Source organism: Bufo bufo, chromosome 4 (assembly GCF_905171765.1).
Source record: "Bufo bufo chromosome 4, aBufBuf1.1, whole genome shotgun sequence".
Classification (NCBI taxonomy): Eukaryota; Metazoa; Chordata; class Amphibia; order Anura; family Bufonidae; genus Bufo; species Bufo bufo.
Window position 1 is genome coordinate 316,482,452 of NC_053392.1, and position 19,872 is coordinate 316,502,323.

At 45.9% G+C, this 19,872-nt stretch overlaps 1 protein-coding gene across 1 annotated transcript in view; it reads left to right on the forward strand.

Moving 5' to 3' along the window:
• KLHL32 (kelch like family member 32) overlaps window positions 1-19,872 on the forward strand; it is a 316,085-nt gene that overhangs the window by 114,209 nt on the left and 182,004 nt on the right. The window contains exons 3-4 of the mRNA XM_040428786.1: window positions 14,090-14,270; window positions 18,011-18,118. Of these exons, the coding sequence (XP_040284720.1) occupies window positions 14,090-14,270; window positions 18,011-18,118 (289 nt within the window). The remainder of the gene's footprint in view (window positions 1-14,089; window positions 14,271-18,010; window positions 18,119-19,872) is intronic.

Genomic DNA, 19,872 nt, shown 5'->3' on the forward strand with positions numbered 1-19,872 from the left:
CTCCCGAGCAGTTGCTACTGGTAATACCTTGCTTGACATTTGTGCGCAAGAATGGACTCCTCCACGTGAGCCCTTGCCTATTATACACCCACAGGAAACCCCTGGGTAGGTCCGTTACTACACTGCAACCAAAGAAAAATGGACTAACCTGGTTCACCTTAAGTCCGCTGTGCCAGGTCAGCGGCCGTGCCTAGGAAGCAAGAAGACGCCCCTTTCCCTTGTGTCATTTGTTCATTGAGTTACAAATGTGAAATAATTATCTATTATATTTATAATGTAATGCTTAAGTTGTGTACCATGTTATGCTGGTTCAGGAAGGTGTGTGAGTACGAGGCCTTACTCACGTTAAAGTCTGGGGGTGTGCAGCATACGGGTAGGTTACCCGACACTGCTAGATTGCGAGGTGTATTTCCCTTTAAGCCAGTTAGGCCTGTTGCAGGCAATCATTATTCCAGCCAGCAGAGGGAGCCCCCAGTTCAGTATAAATAGGCTAGGGCCTAGCCTAGGAAGTAGTTAGAAGTTTCTGGAGTGAGTGCTGAGAGGATCAGGGCTCAGTCAAGAGTGCAGAGATTGCACTACTGGTGTGGAGGGTCATACCCACCCAGCTTTCCAGGTTAGTTATACCTGAAGAACTCAAAAGATAGAGCCTGCCATCAGGAGGGAGGAATACCTCTACCAAGTATTTGCTCAAGGGTTATCACCAGGAATTAGGTGTCTGGACCTTGAGGGTATTGCTGCAAGTAGCATAAGAGGGAATCCCTGTACCTAGGAGGCCTGTCTCGAAGTTAACCTTGTTGTAAGTAAAAGCCTGAACCACTACTGTTAACTGTATGGTAAAGTGTGGAATAACTCTGGAACTGTATTCTCTGGCTGTTCATCCTACTACAAATCCATGCAGTAAAGTTGACCTGTTGTATGAATACCTGGGCTACTCTATTATTCCACCTATCACTACACGGTGTGTCACCGTTCAATTGGCACTGGCGTCACAACATTTATGAACTGCCTGTTCCAGTATTTACCCAGATTGAAGACGACAGTGAATCCCAGGTTAGTGGGTTGCCCTGCACTACGACTCCCCGCATACCCAAAGCGGCTACTGACCCCCTGGGATACTGCACTTCAGCGGGAGTCAAGAGGTACAACAACCACGCTTGGGCACTTCATGATGAGTGAAGCTGCCTTAAATACAAATAGTCCCTCCTCCGGGTGGGGACGGTAATCAGGAACCAGCTGCCTACTCCTATAAGAAAGGGAGAGGTGCGCGCGCGCTATAGCGCATCAGATGACACCTGGCAGTGAGGACGGATGCGGCGGTATTCTGGCGGGCGCCTGCGTCTCCTACAAGGTAAGCCAGTACTGGGACTACTGGGACCCATTGTGCTGCGATGTGCAGACAGCGATCTGCCACCCTGCGGTGGGGAAACAGACCCCATACTGACACTCCCATTTTGCATGAGCTGAACTCAAAGATAAAAATCTGTATTAGTGAGCACTTCTTCTTTGCTGAGATAATCCATCCCTCCTTACAGCTGTGACCACACCAGATACTGACTGGTTTTCTGACCCCCCCCCCCCCCCCCCCCCCCAGTAAGGCAAAACAGTACACATTTCAGAGTGGTCTTTTATTGTGGGCAGTCTAAGGCACACCTGTGCAATATTCATGCTGTCTAATTAGCACCTTGATATGCCACACCTGTGAGGTGGGATGGATTATCTCGGCAAAGGAGAAGTGCTCACTAACACAGATTTAGACAGATTTGTGAACAATATTTGAGGACGGATGCGGCGGTATGCTGGCGGGCGCCTGCTTCTCCTACAAGGTAAGCCAGTACTGGGACCCATGGTCCTGCGATGTGCAGACAGCGATCTGCCACCCTGCGGTGGGGACACAGACCCCATACTGACAGCACCCCCCCTCTTACGCCCCTCCTCCACACGGCTGAACTGGAGAGAAATTTCTTCAGCAACAGAGGAGCATGAATATTCTCCATGGATTCCCATGACCTTTCTTCAGGCCCGTAGCCCTTCCATTTCACCAAATAAAAGGTCTTACCTTTGATAATCCTCCTGTGTAGAATGTCCTTGACTTCAAACTCATCATCCATAGTGACAGGAGGAGGGTTCTGTGAAGTGCCTATGCAAAACCTGTTAAAGACAGCTGGCTTAAGTAACGAAATATGAAATGAGTTGGGAATCCACAAGGTAGCAGGTAGTTTGAGCTTGTAGGCAACAGGATTAATTTTCTTGATCACAGAAAAAGGTCCCAAGAATCTCTGAGCCAGTTTGTAAGAGGGAAGTCTGAGACGGATAGTCTTAGAAGAAAGCCATACCTTGTCTCCAATGGCAAACTGAGGAGGAGGTCTGCGCCTCTTATCCGCAGACCTTTTCATCTGGTCCGCTGTTCTCCGAAGCGATACCTTAGTGTCAGATTAGACCCGAGACAGCTGCTCAACACAGGAATCTGCTGCAGGAACTACAGAAGAAGGTTGCATGGGAAGAGGAACACTTGGATGTCGTCCGTAGACCACAAAAAATGCAGATTTACCTGTGTCTTGGTTGACTCTATTGTTATGAGCAAATTCCGCCTAGGGAAGATGCTTCGCCCAGTCGTCCTGATGGGCATTGGTGAAATGTCGCAGGAAGCTGATCAATATTTGGTTCATGCGTTCCACCTGGCCCTTAGACTGTGGATGATAGGCATAAGAAAAGCCCAAAGAGACATTCAGAGACTTACATAAAGTTCTCCAGAACCGGGAGGTGAATTGTACTCCTCTATCCGAGACGATATGGAAAGGAAATCCATGAAGGCGGAAGATATGTAAAATTAATAGTTCAGCCAGACGAGGAGCAGATGGCAGACCTGGAAGCGGAATAAAGTGTGACATCTTAGAGAAACGGTAAACGACAACCCAAATGACTGTACAGCCCTCGGAGACAGGTAAATTGGTTATAAAGTCCATACCAATATGCTGCCAGGGGACCTCAGGCACCGGTAGAGGCAATAATAAACCTGCAGGTTTCAGTCTCGGAGACTTATTCTGGGCACACAAGGTACAGGAAGCCACAAAGTCTCCAATATCCGCGGTTATGGATGGCCACCAGTAATGTCTTGAGATGAGATTCAAGGTCCCCCGTTGGCCTGAAAGGCCAGCAATCTTGGATGCATGCCCCCACCATAAACCCTTCCTTCGTTTAGATTCTGGATCAAAGATCTTACCTGGGGGAACCTTGGACAGGTTGACTGGAGCCACTGGGACTACTTTAGTTGGTTCAATGATGAACTGGGGTTCGTCTTCTGAATCTGTGGTTTCAAAGGACCTGGAGAGAGCATCCGTTTTGATATTTTTGTCAGCGGACCGAAAATGCAGTTGAAAATTAAATCAGGCAAAGAAGAGAGACCAATGAGCCTGACGAGGATTGAGTCGTTGAGCTGTCTGCAAATAGGTCAGGTTCTTATGATCGGTATAAATTATGACCGGTAGCGGTAGGCTAGAACCTTCCAGAAGATATCTCCATTCCTCTGGAGCAGTAATGCCCAACCTACGGCCCACGGGCCAAATGCGGCCCGCGAAGCCGTGTCATGCGGCCCGCGCAGTAACAGGACTTTATTAGCGCAGGGTGCGCTGCGAACGGCACAGGCAGCAAAGCGATGCTGCCTGTGCCTGCAATCTCCCCGCCCAGTGCCGCCTCCTAGCTAATTTATTCACTGCACTTGCCTCTGTGAAATTGAAGAGAAGCGCCGTAATCTCGCACAGGCGCACTGGCAGAGGCATCGAAGTGTGCATGCACCGTCTTCCTGGACTCTGCCAGTGCGCCTGTGCGAGATTACGGCGGCACTTCTCTTCAATTATACAGAGGCAAGTGCAGTGACTAAATTAGCTAGGAAGCGGCTCTAGGTGGGGAGGATATCTGTGGATGACACTGAGGGGGGGATCTGTGGATGACACTGAGGGGGGGGAGATCTGTGGATGATACTGAGGGGGGGATCTGTGGATGACACTGAGGGGGGGATCTGTGGATGACACTGAGGGGGGGATCTGTGGATGACACTGAGGGGGGGATCTGTGGATGACACTGAGGGGGAATCTGTGGATGACACTGAGGGGGGGATCTGTGGATGACACTGAGGGGGGGATCTGTGGATGACACTGAGGGGGTGGATCTGTGGATGACACTGAGGGGGGGATCTGTGGATGACACTGAGGGGGGATCTGTGGATGACACTTACGGGGGGATCTGTGGATGACACTTAGGGGGATCTAGGGAGGGGTGTGGGGATGTTGGGGTGGGAGGTCCTGGACGGGTGTTTGGGTGGGAGCTCTGGAAGGGGTGGGAGGTCCGATAGGTATGTGGGGGTGGGAGATCCGTGAGGGGGGGCCCCATACATTTTTTTGCTATGGGGCCCAGTTATTTCTAGCTACGCCCCTGATTGGTAAGATTGGGCGGAACTGGAGCGATAGAGCGCCCTGCTTTAGGAGAAGCCGGCAGGAGATGAAAGGAGGAGGGGCCAGCTCCTGGCAGCGCAAGCATGGCGGTGGAGGATCTGACTGAAGCCTAAAGACCAGACATCAAGGTAGACCTGCAGAAGAAGGTGACAGCGCAGTATGTGATGTATACATGTGTGTAATGTATGTAGTGCAGTGTGTGATCATCACATACTGCACTACATACATTACACACATGTATACATCACATGACCCCTCACAGTAATAATGCCAAGATATGTGCCCTCTTCACAGTAGTAATGCTCATACATGCCCCCTCACAGTAGTTATGCCCAGATATGTGCCCCCTCACAGTAATAATGCCAAGATATGTGCCCTCTTCACAGACGTAATGCTCACACATGCCCCCTCACAGTAGTTATTCCCAGATATGTGCCCCCTCGCAGTAGTTATGCCCAGATATGTGCCCTCTTCACAGTAGTTATGCCCTGATATGTGCCCTCCTCATAGTAGTTATACCCTGATATGTGCCCCCTCACAGTAGTTATGCCCAGATATGTGCCCCCTCACAGTATTTATGCCAGATATGTGCCCTATTCACAGTAGTAATGCTCACACGTGCCCCCTCACAGCGTTTGCATTTCTTTCTGGCAAAGCTACCTGGTTCCGGCCCACAAAATTTATACCAAGTCTAGTGCGGCCCTAAGACGAAAAATGGTTGGGCACCACTGCTCTAGAGCCAACTTAATTGCTAGGAGTTCCCTGTCCCCAATAGAATAGTTTTTTTCGGCAGTGGAAAATAACTTAGAAAAAAACCCAGAAGAAGACATACGACCTGAGGCATTCTTCTGTGACAGGACCGCCCCGGCTCCCACGGAGGATGCATCCACCTCCAAAAATAACTGTTTGTTGGGTTCTGGGCGTCTAAGGACGAGCTGAAGAAAAGGCTTGCTTGAGGGACGAAAATTTCCGTCTCTGCTTCAGGGGACCATTGTTTGGGATTGGCACCCTTCTTGGTCAGACCGGAAATAGGAGCTGTCAGGGTAGAAAAATTACGGATGAATTGACGATAGTAATTGGCAAAACCCAAGAACCTTTTGTATTGCCTTCAGGCCGGAGGGATGGGGCCAGTCGAGCACTGCTGCCACCTTTCCAGGATCCATTTTAAGACCATGATCCGAGACGATGTACCCCAGGAAGGGCAGGGACAACTTTTCAAAGACATACTTTTCCAATTTAGCGTACAGACGATTCTCTCGTAAGCATTGTAAGACCGTCTGCACATGCCTGCGATGAGTTCTGATGTCTCTGGAAAAAATAAGAATATCATCCAAATAGACAACAACACAAGAATAGAGCAGATCTCAAAAAATATCATTGATAAACTCCTGGAAGACAGCAGGGGCATTACTGAGTCCGAAGGGCATAACGAGGTATTCATAGTGGCCATCCCTGGTATTTAAAGCTGTCTTCCATTCGTCACCCTCACGAATCCGTATTAAATGATATGCCCCCCGCAAAAATTAACGGTAAAGGGTATTTATTCTTGATGGTGATCTTATTCAGACCACGGTAGTCTATACAGGGGCGAAGAGACCCATCTTTCTTTTTCACAAAAAAGAATCCTGCCCCTGGGGTGAAGAAGACTTCCTGATGAATCCCCTCTCAAGGTTCTCCTTAATGTAATCTGCTGTAGCCTGCGATTCAGCAGGAGACAGAGGATAAACACGACCCCGAGGAGGAGATGTCCCAGGTGGTAAATTTTATCAAACACATCCGCAAAGGAATGATAGACCACCGGCAAGGCCTCCAGGTTTTTAGGGAGGGATATAGAGACCCTTCGTTGAATAGAACATAAGCACTTGCCTTGGCACAGCTGTCCCCATGAAGAACCTCTCCAGAGCTCCACTCGATTACTGGATTGTGCATCCTAAGCCAGGGCAACCCCAGCAAAAGAGAATGGGACAGTTCAGGGAGCACATATAGAGAAATCTTTTCAACATGTAACCACCCCACCCGCAGTTCCAACGGCTCAGTGATGAACCGCACTGGATCTGTCAGTACTTGTCCACTGTCGGCAGTCACCAGCAGGGGATTTTTAAGCAGGCGTACAGGAATGTAGTATTGACTCAACATAGCTTGGTGTATGAAGTTCTCCGCAGACCCGGAATCCAAGGAAGCGGATATGGAGTTCTAGATGCCCCCAAGAACCAGAGTCACAGGAATTTGGAGAGTGGAACAGTTTTTGCCTAGGGCCGCCTCTCCCAAAGACCCTAAGCATTGGAGTTTCCCGACTTCTGGGGACAGTTGCGGACACGGTGCCCCGGACCACCACAGTAGAGGCAGAGTCCAGAAGATATGCGAAGACGACGTTCCTCATCCGAGAGTCAAGTGGAATTCACCTGCATGGGTTCAGGATCCGAAAAGGAGGTGCGTAATGGAGGCTGAGACATATTAGACTTAAACAGGTGTTGTGGAAGTCTTTTTTCCCGACGGACCTCCTGAGCTCGCTCCGAAAACCGTATGTCGATTTTAATAGCCAGAGAGATCAGAGCCTCAAGGGAGGTAGGCACATCACGACCTGTAAGTTCGTCCTTAATACGTCCAGACAAACCTTCCCAAAAGGCCGCCACCAAAGCCTTCTCATTCCATGAAACTTCAGACGCTAAGGTGCGGAAATGAATCGCATATTGGCCCACCGACCAGCTTCCTTGACGGACGTGCAGCAGCGAGGAGGCCGCAGAAGAAGCTCGACCTGGCTCCTCAAACACCCTCTTAAAAGAGTCCATAAATAGTGCCACATTACTGGTGATAGGGCAAGATCTCTCCCATATTGGATTCGCCCAGGCCAGAGCCTCACCCTCGAGAGGAGAGATAATAAACGCCACTTTAGCTCGGTCTGATTGAAAGTGATGAGGAAGCAGTTCAAAGTGAATTGTACATTGGTTAAGAAACCCACGACAGGTTTTTGGATTGCTGCTGTAACGGGGCGGAGCATATAATCGTGGTCCGGAAAAGCTTGGCTGCGCTGCAGCTGCAACAGGGACAGCAGGAGCAGTAGGAGCCTGTGCAGACTGTGCTGTAGAAAGGGAGTCCAGGCGAGCAGCTACATGCTGCAAGTAATTTATCACTTGTTTCTGGGTGGTACTCTGTTGTTCAAGTTCCTGTAGTAGCTCAGACATTCCTGGCCCAAGCGTACTGTTACGACCTCAGGATGTGGATCCTCTGTGTCAGCTGATAGAGGACTGGGAATTAGTCCAGTATTGCTGACTGCTGACTCTCAGAGTCAGGACCCTGGTGTCTGCACCAGTTACCCAGAATGCAGCTACCTGCAGTAGTGTGAACAGAGTCCAACAAAGGCAGAGTAAAGGAACAGATGGTCTTTACTGGCAGACAGTATTTAAAAGTCACTTGACAGATACAGGCAACACAAAGTTCAGAGCAATATAGCGTGCAGATATAAGCGGTCTCGTTGTCAGGCAGTGCAGGGTCTGGATCCAGGCAGACTTACAGGAGGCGATGGGCAGATGCGTAGTCAGACAGTGCAGAGGTCTATAATCCAGGTGATCCAATAAACAGACGGCAGGCAGATGCGTAGTCAAACGAAGCAGAGGTCAGAATCCAGGAAATCCAATAAACAGACACAGTGGGATGCTTCAGCGGAAGTCAAGAGGTACAACAACCACTGTTGGGCACTTCATGATGAGTGAAGCTGCCTTAAATACAAATAGTCCCGCCTCCGGGTGGGGACGGTAATCAGGAACCAGCTGCCTACTCCTATAAGAAAGGGAGAGGTGCGCTCGCGCTATAGCGCATCAGATGACACCTGGCAGTGAGGACGGATGCGGCGGTATGCTGGCGGGCGCCTGCATCTCCTACAAGGTAAGCCAGTACTGGGACTACTGGGACCGATCGTGCTGCGATGTGCAGACAGCCATCTGCCACCCTGCGGTGGGGAAACAGACCCCATACTGACACTCCCATTTTGCATGAGCTGAACTCAAAGATAAAAATCTGTGTTAGTGAGCACTTCTTCTTTGCTGAGATAATCCATCCCACCTTACAGCTGTGGCCACACCAGATACTGACTGGTTTTCAGACCCCCCCTTCCCCCCAGTAAGGCAAAACTGTACACATTTCAGAGTGGTCTTTTATTGTGGGCAGTCTAAGGCACACTTGTGCAATATTCATGCTGTCTAATCAGCACCTTGATATACCACACCTGTGAGGTGGGATGGATTATCTCGGCAAAGGAGAAGTGCTCACTAACACAGATTTAGACAGATTTGTGAACAATATTTGAGTAATGGGTCTTTTGTGTATGTAGAAAATGTTTTAGATCTTTTAGTTCAGCTCATGCAAAATAGAAGCAAAACCGAAAGTGTTGTGTTTATATTTTTGTTCAGTGTAGCTATATCCATATATGGAGTCAGTGCTTGTGGACACCCCAGTGTATTTAAATCTAATTTCTGAAAAGTCTCTGCCAGGATTTGAACTCCCAACATTGTACATTAGAGCCAAGGACCTTATCCACTCAGCTATAAAGCTGAATGCTAAAGTGTGTCAGAAACCTCATAGAAGTTTCTGATGTAGTGAGTATTCCTATTCAGCAGAAGACTTATTTTATATTTCTGTGCAGGTTAACATGTAGCTCTATAGTTCGAATCTCGGCAGAAACATTTCAGAACGTATTTTCTTTCCATGTCCGTACTAGTTTTTTTGCGGACTGTATGCGGAACCATTTATTTCAATGGGTCCACAGAAAAAACGGAAGTTACTCCATGTGCATTCCGTTTCTGTATGTCCGTATTTTCGTTCTGCAAAAAAATAGAACATGCCCTATTATTGTCCGCATTACAGACAAGGATAGTACTGTTCTATTAGGGGCCAGCTCTTCCATTCAACAAAATACAGAATGCACACGGACGTCATCCAAATTTTTTTCAGGATCCTTTTTTTGCAGACCGCAAAATACATACGATCGTGTGCATGAGCCCTTAATCTCACTCTAGTAGAAGGGCAGAGTAGGAAAACTGAAGTAGTTTTTCTAGACAAAAGTGTTAGGCCCCTTGCAGACGAACGTGTCCAGATTTGGTCCGGATGCGTTCAGTGAAAACTGCTCGATTTTGCAAGCAAGTCCATTCAGTTTTGTTTGCGATCGCGTTCAGTTGTTGAGTTTTTATCGCGCGGGTGCAATGCAATTTAATGCGTTTTGCACGCTCGTGATAAAAAACTGAATGTTTACAAACAACATCTCTTAGCAACCATTCATGAAAAACGCATCGCATCCGCACTTGCGATTTTCACGCAGCCCCATTCACTTCTATGGGTCCAGCGTTGCGCGAAAATTGCAGCATATAGAACATGCTGCAATTTTCATGCAACGCACAAGTGATGCGTGAAAACCAACGGTAATTTACACAGACCCATTGAAATGAATGGCTCCCGATTCCGTGCGGGCGCAATGCGTTCACATCACGCATTGCACCCGCATGGAAAACTCGCTCATGTGAAAGGGGCCTTAGGTTTAAGGATAAGACAAATTTATCAAACAACATTTGACTTTTCATAAATGTGGCATGTGAATGGAAAATTTTAAAAAGTTATGGCTGTTGGAAGGCGGGGAGGTGAGGAGGAGAAAATGAAATTAAAATTGCCCTGGCCCTAAAGCGTTAAAGATCAATAGACCATAGAACAGCACTGTCCTTGCACAGAGGACCTCTGCTTCCTAAAATATAGTATTCCACATTAAAAACATAATTTTATTAATCATATCATAATATAGGAATTTCTTGCTGTCTTGCGGCATAGACAATATCTGTTCATCAGGAAATAAGTTCTACTCCGTACCATAACATTCTTATGTAGAATGTCTAGACATTGCTTAAAGGGGTTGTGTCACTTCAGAAAATGGCATTTATCTTGTAGATAAAGTTAATACAAGGCACTTACTAATGTATTGCGATTGCCCATATTGCCTCCTTTGCTGGCTGGATTCATTTTTCCATCACATTATACACTGCTCGTTTCCATGGTTAAGACCGCCCTGTAATCCAGCAGTGGTGGTCATGCTTGCACACTATAGGGAAAAATGCTAGCCTATGTGCACTCTCACGGATTGAAGGGTGGTCGTAACTATGGAAACGAGCAGTGTATAATGTGACGGAAAAATGAATCCAGCCAGCAAAGGGAGCAATATGGATAATAACAATACATTAGTGAGTGTCTTGTATTAACTTTGTCTACATGATAAATGCCACTTACTGAAGTGAGACAGCCCTTTATTTTCCAAATATTGCTGGTAAAGGTTAAAGGTAGTGCAGCGAGCCCCTGAGGAGCCAGTGGCCCTGATGAGATGATGTGTGACGGTGTACTCCCTCAGAATAAAAGTCTCTCTTTACTTATAAGTATTAGTAATTGTAGTACATCCAGCAGTATTTGTATACAGTGAAATTTCTCTCCCCAGATGATGTATGGTGACTGGCAAAGTAGCAGATAACGGCACCACTGGTATGCTTAGGGTACTTTCACACTAGCGGTTTTCTTTTCCGGCACTGAGTTCCATCCTAGGGGCTCAATACCGGAAAAGAACTGATCAGTTTTATCCCCATGCATTCTGAATGGAGAGAAATCCGTTATCAGGATGCCTTCAGTTCAGTCACTGAGCAGCATGCTGCGGTATTATCTCCGTCCAAAATTCCGGATCAGTTGCCGGAATGCCGGATTCGGCATTAATTTACATTGAAATGTATTAGTGCCTGATCCGGCATTAAAAATACTGCAATGCCGGATTCATCCTTCGGGTCTGCGCATGTGCAGACCGGTAAAAATGTGAAAAAAATATATATAACGGATCCGTCTACAAATGCTGTCCGTTTGCATGCAGATTGCGGGATCCGGCAGGCAGTTCCGGCGACGGAACTGCTTGCTGGATCGCTCTGCCTCAAGTGTGAAAGTAGCCTAACTCGCTGATATCGTTCCCCTGAACTTGTGGCTAACACCTGAATGCTAGCACTTGTGGCTGTAGATGTGGCTTTTGAGTGGGCCTGGCCTGGATGTGATGGGTGTCTGAGCAGTGTCTGGCTAGCTATGGTTGCTGGTCACTTTGCTGACTATAAATGCTTTGAATGTATCCGTAGTTCTGTATTCTTGCAGTTTCTCTGGAGTAGTGGTCTCACAAATGAGCTAGTTTTCTGGTCCCTAGCCCACTCCTACTTTGGCCTCATGCACACGACAGTATTTTTTCACGGTCCGCAAAACGGGGTTCCGTTGTTCCGTGATCCGTTTCCATTTTTTTGTCCGTGTGTCTTCCTTGATTTTTGGAGGATCACCAGACATGAAAAGTGAAAAAAAAATCTAACAGTCAAGCTTGCCTTGAAAATTATAGGAAAAAAACAGACACGGACGCGGATGACAATCTTGTGTGCCTCCGTGTTTTTGACTTGAATGGGTACGTGAACCGTTGTCCGTGAAAAAAATAGGACAGGTCATATTTTTTAACGGACTGGAAACACGGATCACGGACGCGGATGACAAACGGTGCATTTTCCGAGTTTTCAACGGACCCATTGAAAGTCAATGGGTCCGCAGAAAATCACGGAAAACGGAACAACGGACACGGAACCCAACAACGGTCGTGTGCATGAGGCCTAAGAGGGGAGGAACTGAGTGGTTAGCCCCATTCCTGATGCCAATCATACCAATCACCAGGTTTTGACTTTTTCTTTGCCCTTGCCATTCTTTTATTTTTATGTTTATACTTTTATGATCAGTATACGCTCATAAATGAATGGGGGACTTCAGCCCCCTCCACTAAACATGTCCCACATTACTGTTAAAAAGTGGTGAGATAAGTGTTAAAGGGGTTTTCCGGTAATTATTATATGTTATGTAATGCTCATAGCCTGCTTCACGCTACTCTGATCCTCCACTGTCTCCATCTTCCGGTTCCTGCACTATTTATATCTGGCCGGCCATGGGTATGGTCATATGCACCACTGCAGCCAATGACTGGCTTCAGTGGTGATGTGCAAAAAGTTGTAAATTTTGGTGCAAAACCAGCATGCCCCAGAATTTGCAACTTATTATGCAAGAACACTGGCATAAGTCGCATAATATATTCCCTTCTAAGAGAATTTGCTTGAGATGCCCTTCAGCTCTCCTGCTCCTCACCCGTCATCCTTCAGATCACTGTGACATATACATTTATAGGGAATATGCATACTTGTACTCTTTACTGTATGTGATCCTAAGGTCATTTTACATTGACGCAGAAATAAACTGAAAATGATGTTGCATTCAATAAGGTTGATATGCCGACATCAACTACTGCTCTCATAGGCGATATCCTTACATACTGTATGCTAATGTATTTATAGACACAAGGTGAGAATGCAGGGTGCACAGCGTCATTAACAACAATTGACAGCGAAAAAACGAAATATCGCAGATTCTATTTTAACCATTTCTTACCGTTATTTGTTAAAGAGGTATACACATCTGAGACACAGGATATGTAAGAAATGTCTGATAGGGCTCCCAGGTCAGCCCATATGAAGCAGCTGCATCCAGCCACAGTCCGGATGGAGAAGTGACTGTATGTGCACAACTATCTCCATTCAGCATTATGGTTATTACAGACAGAGCCAAAAAAGCAAATACCACCTGGTGAAATGAGGATCAGATGTGGGACCCCCGGGTAGTAGACATACAGTATATGGCAAACTCTGTGGACATGCCATAAATATCTCAGACGGGAGTTCTCCTTTTAAGGTTGTTGTCCCATGACAACAACTTATCTCCTATCCAAAGGATAAGGGATAAATGTTTAATTGGCGGGGTCTGACCACTGGGGCCAACTCTGATCACCAGAACGGGGCCCATGTTTCCCTCTGTTTGAATGGAGCCGCAGACACTCATGTGTGTCCGACAATCCATTCAAATCTGTGAGGCTGTCGGAGATAGCCGAACGCTTGTACTGTCTGTCTGCCACTCCATTCATATGGTAAACATTGGCCTCAGTTCTAGTGATCAGCAGGGGCCCCAAAGGTTAGACCCTCACTGATCAGACAGGGATAGGGAATAAGTTGTTGTCATGGGACAACCCCTTTAAAGGGAACCTGTCACTGGGATTTTGTGTATAGAGCTGAGGACATGGGTTGCTAGATCACCTCTAGCACATCTGCAATACCCAATACCCATAGCTCTATGTGCTTTTATTGTGTAAAAAAAAAAAACGATTTGATACATATGCAAATTACCCTGAGATGAGTCCTGTCCCTGACTCATCTCACGTACAGGACTCATCTCAGGTTAATTTGCATATGTATCAAATCAGTTTTTTGACACAATAAAAGCACACAGAGCTATAGGGACTGTGTATTGCGGATGTGCTAGCGGCCATCTAGCAACCCATGTCCTCAGCTCTATACACAAAATCCCGGTGACAGGTTCCCTTTAACTAAAATATAAATAGAAGGGCACAAGAAAGCTATATTCAGTTCTTAGCACATGAAATGTGTTTTCTATGTACAGTATAATGGTGGAACTGCTGCTGTAAACTAGTTTTCTATTGCTTTATATAATTCAATTTTTTAACATCATTATATTTTGAATGAGACTTCACATATTTCTTTCTACAGTACTAAAGAAATGCTAACAGGTCAGAGGCATTGCCAGTCCATGTCACACAAAGATGCTGTTCTGTCTGCGTTAAATCAGCAGAGGAGCGACGGTATACTGTGTGATGTCACCCTTGTTGCTGAAGAGCAGAAGTTCCATGCCCATAAGGCCGTGTTGGCAGCCTGCAGTGATTATTTTCGGGTAAGTCTTTATATTCTTGTCTTTTTCTAGATTACTTCCTGTACCCTTAAAATAACACAATAGTTTCTGGTCGATTTTAAGTATATTTGAATTTGAGATTCATTTAAGGGAGTCTTTCAGCACAAACATTGCTTTTAAAGGCGTTGTCCACCTTTTACTAAATCATGGTCTATCCACAGGTTAGGCCATCACTAGCTGATCGGTGTGGGTCTGATACCCCGCACTTTAATGGGAACACTAACAAGCTCAGTCCAATACAAAGTTGACGGAGCTGTCTGCTTCTGGTGCCAGAGCTATTGCTGAACAGCTGATTGGCAGGGGTGCAGGATGTGGACCACTGCTGATCTAGTGATGGCCTATCCCAATGCCTCATGGTTCCTACACTTTCTCCTCCAAGAGCGTTCCTCTCTTGCCTGATTGACAGGGTAAGGCTTCCTTCACATCATCCTGCCTGGCCCTGAAATCACATGCCTGTGTTGTTCTAACATTAGCGCATGTGCAGTACAGTACAGTCCATTGAAGCCAGGCTTGGAGAGGGAGCTGTTCTGCGCATACTCTGAGTTTCACACTTTCGGCGCAGGTGTAGGATTTCAGGGAGAAGCAAAGCAAGCCTGTCCTTGACAATCAAGCAAGAGAGGCAGGAGCTTGCAAGGAAAAGGGAGCTGAAGTACATCGAGCGGCTCTGGCCCATCCTTAGGTGTTAATTTACAAGTCAAATTTCTGAAGATTGCAGGATTGGATTAGGCATTTAGTTCTAATGTAGTGAGGCAGCCCTACCAGGCATCAAACACCGTTTAAAGGTGATTTGGGGGCTAACATACTTCCATTAAGCTTTAGAATATATGATTGCATATCCTTACATTTTACTTTGACGAATGTGTTGACAATGGCTTTTATGTCATTTCCCCTAGACTTTTGATGAAGATCATGCTATAAGAGCTCAGTAGTGTTGGTTTTGTTACTGAACACTGATGCTTAGTCCTGTCAACGTTGATATAAAAAATGTAACTTCAATGAAGACAAGTTAGCAGCCCACTGAGAAACAAGGTTGTGGCTATAGCCCATAGAAGTCTACTCCAGTTCTGGATTCACAGCTACACAGCTCAGTATTGCCGTATATTATCCTCTATGCTGCAACTGCTGCTCTTGAAAGTATGCCACAGAGAGATAGGGAGCAGGATCACCCTTCTCCTTTTGCAGTTTATAGGAGACATCATAAGACCCACTATCTAAGGGAAAACAGATATTTAGAGCTAGACCGAACCTGCAGAGAGGAAAACTGATGATGAATGTAGGATGCAAGTCATATAATGGCCAGATTTAGTGTTATTCTTCATGTACACAGCACATCTTATTCTAAACAGTCACCTGAAACCACAGGTAGGATGTAAGTTGGCCACACATTATATGAAACTATATGACCCCGGTGAAAAAGAAAACTGGCTTAGTTTCCCATCGCATTTTCCAAAGGAGCTCGGAACCAATGAAAAGTGGAATCCAATTGGTTGCTATGGGCTACTAAGACAGTTTTCCTTTGCACCAGTTTTGATAAATCTGCCCTGTTAACTAATTAAGGTGAAACTGGTTTGGAGTTAGTTTAATAATGATATTAGGGAGCAGCATAAGTAGCAATTCCCTAATAAACAGGAATGTTTTTTTACAAGCAGGAGTGATCTCATGACATCTCCGCTGGGCTACCAGTAATTCTATTTCACGGGTCAGCAACTTCCTGCATTCCAGGTGTTGCAAAACATTCAGGTCCTAGCATGCTGCCTTCACTTCTGTGGGAGTTCCAAGAACAGCCAAGCTAGTATACATACTGGAGGGTGCTGGAGGTTGCTGATCCCAGGTCCATTGTTTTCCCTGGGTCTTATATGTAGGTGTCATGAATGGAAGTCTGGGAACATGAATGGCAGTTCTCCCGAAAACAGTTGGTATATGATGATTTTTCTTAGCCAGTGTACTGCAAAACCAAGTTCAAATTCGGCCTTGTTCACGTTTAGGTTTTGCCATCCTTTGACACTATGGGAGAGATTTATGAAAGCTGTTGTAAAGGAAAACTGACTTTGTTGCCCCTAGCGACCAATCAAATTGATCCTTTCATTCTCAAATGAGTCTCTGAAAAAATGCAAAGTTGAATCTGTTTGGTTGCTATGGGAAACTAGACAAGTTTCCTTTTGCACCAGTTTTGATAAATCTCCCCTTATGTTCCTGATGGAAAACTGTGACATTGTGGGTGACATTGTAAAATAACATATTTTTTTGTCTTTGCCTGTGTATGTCATAGCACAGTCTACTGTGCTAATCCATCTGGTGAAAAAGGTTTACTAATTCATAGCCACCCGGTGTGTGTCAAGCAGAAACTCTTTTGCCACGCATTGGGTCATTGGGCCCTATAGATACATTTGGGTTGTGCAAATTCAATATCATGATTTGATAGTTGGCAACATGTTGGAGTTTCTGAAATTTTATTGCAAAAGGTTATGTGAACATACATTGTCATAGGCAAAATGCCTTTGATTAGACACCATGAACCACACTGTAGGCAAGTAGGGCCGGTCAGCGTGCTCTGTATTACTGAAGTGCATTGGCTGTCTAGTAGCTCCTCTCTGCAGCACAGTACAATGCTAAATTTACTATACTGTCCTCTACTGGTGCCAGGATGAGGCTAATCCTTTGGACACCAGGTTAATGCAGCTCCATTTTACTTTTATTGTACACTAAAAAAGTGCACGGAGGGGGGGCATGTACTGCTCAGCAGTGATGGCCAGTTCGCATTGTTCGCCCGCGAACATATGCGGGCTGCCATCTTTTTTCACAAGTCCGCCGAGGCACAGGTAAGCCCTTACCTGTGCCTGTGCCGCGAGCCGGTCTTAAAACAAATGCGGTCACCGGGAGCAGGCAGTTCCGAGAACAGCCTGATGAAGGCCCCCGGTGGCTGTTCTCGGAACTGCCTGCTCCCGCTGACCGCACTTGTTTTCAGACCGGCTCGCGCACAGGCACAGGTAAGGGCTTACCTGTGCCTTGCAGAACTTGTGAAAAAAGATGGCAGCCCGCATATGTTCGAAGGCGAACAATGCGAACTGGCCATCACTGCTGCTCAGTGCCCCATAGGACCTCCTATTTGGCCTCCCAAGGCCGGCAACCCTTGCTTAACTGACAGAGCTATAGTTCCCGACTCTGAAAATATGGAATCAAGTGCACCGAGGGAGGGTCCCTATAGCTCTGCCTCTTTTGCTGAATTGGATGGACAGATGTTTTTTTTCAGCATTACAAACTATGTTACTATTTCCAGCGCCTACCAGTCTTGCTTGATTGACAGGAACATTGTGGTTATCCCTGGCTCTAAAATCCTGTGCCTGTACATCAGTGCATGTGTCGAATAGTCCTCTATCCCAACTTCTGAGGAGAGTTTGAAATAACATGCGCAGGTGCAGGATTTCAAGGCTAGACACAATGACAATGGTCCGGACAATCAGGTAATCACGAGAGGAGCTGGAAAGAAAAAGCCGCAGAGTTATGGGGCCCACACTTGGTGCGCTAGGTTCTTCAAACCATATGTATTATATAGCCACGTATTGCTATTGTGCTGCATACTGTACTCAGATTATGCAATGTTGTGAAAAGTGATGTGCTGTAAATACGTCTTTTTTACTTTAAAGTGCAAAGGCCTAGGACGTAACAATTGAGAAACACACCACCAAGTCAATCAACTAATAGACATCTCATTTAATATACAGGCAATGTTTAGTCTTTGCATGGTCGAAAGTGAAGCCGATGAAGTCAATTTACATGGTGTCACCAGTCTTGGCTTAAAACAGGCTCTTGACTTTGCCTACACTGGACAGGTATGGTATTGTAATTAAAATATTTGTATTTTGCTTTTGTTCCTACAGTTTGAACGGACAATAAAACAAAAAAATGTATGAGTAAAAAAATAAAAACAAGAAAAAAATATTTTTAAGCTGGCCACATTTTAGGTAGCTGTTGGCCAAATGCTTGTTTGGGTAGCAGCTATCTCTCCTGAACCCATCATACATAGGAACACTGGTCTTGGCCAAGCATTCATGTCTTCAGAATGGTAGAGGGGAGTAAACCGCTGGATAGGTCATGCTGAAATCCAACTGCCTGATCCTTCTCTTCCCCAATGGTAGATGTCAGGTTTCCCTCGCAGACATTAGATGGTCAGCTGGACCCACCAAAATCAGTGACATTAACTTAATGTGTATAGCCAACTTTAGCCTGCAAGTTGCTTAAGTAAACAGTCTGATAGAACCTTGTTAGAGTAGTCCAAAGTAATCCTTACTCGCCCTCTGTTTTTGACTGGGGGCTGACAGAGGTTTGGGGTTTAACTTTTTATGGTCTTCACTGGCAGAGTAATGGGAAAAAGTTTCTGCCAAACAAGATGCTTCCCAGCCAGGCACAAAACAAACCAAACCTTGCTCTTTTCCCAGATTAGCTGCGGCAGGGACAGAAGTGGTATGTGCAATAGATTCCATTTGGTATATATAAAGAGGGTTTGTTTTTAAAGTGACGCTCCGGTTCAAGAAAAAAAATCACATTTACTGGGAAATGAACAGAACACTTACATAGGGACCTCCTTTACATCTTTTCAGCTGCAGATCCACTGATTTTCAGGCTCCTCGAAGATGGCTGCACCAATTCTCATATTACTTGATGCACAATGTCCATCAGATAGTCCAAGATGCTTCCTGTTTCTCCAGCCCTGTTCTTGGATTGGCCAGCACTTCTCACATGAGTGGTGCTGACCTACCCGTGGGCAACAGGAATTGTTCTGGACTGCCAAATGCACAGGGTGCACCAGGTAGTCTGAGTAGTGGTACGGCCATTTTTTAGGGTATTGGCAGATCTGCGGCTGAAAAGATGCAAAGGAGGGCATGAGGTAAACGATCTATTTGTAACCCAGTTAATGTGAAAATTTCTTCTTGAATCAGAGTTGCTTTAATTTCCCTCTATACACTGCAAAATGGAACATGAAATGATCTAGCCAGAGGAGGATTCTATGTTAGTTAAGAAAAAAACGGTCTAGTGCGCATTGAGCATTACAGTCAGTTTATGTTTAAATATTCAATTGTAATCATTAAAGAGGTTGTCAAAATATTCTACATTTTTCAATCCAGCACATGGATCTGAATACTTTTGTTATTGCATGTAATTAAAAATGTAATATAGCCACTGAGTTATTCACTGAAATCCATATCTATAGCGCCACCTGCTGTTTGCTCTTTTTCTAAGGTCTCTGTCCGGCTCACTGAGGTTTACATACATACTAAGTTTCATTCTTCAACTGCCACCAGCTGCAACAGAAAAGGCACGCCCCCTGAGCTGCCAGCTTAAAGGGGTTTTCCAGGATTTTAATATTGATGACTAGGGATGAGTGGACCCGTGGCTGTTTGGGTTCGCCGGGTTCGGCTGAACTTTGGGTCAAGGTTCGGGACCCGAACTCAAACCCGAACCCCATTGAAGTCAATGGGGACCCAAACTTTGGTGTACTAAAATGGCTGTAAAACAGTTGTAGTAAGGGCTAGAGGGCTGCAAAAGGAAGCAAAATGGGGGTAAGAGCAGGACAATTGCCCTGCAA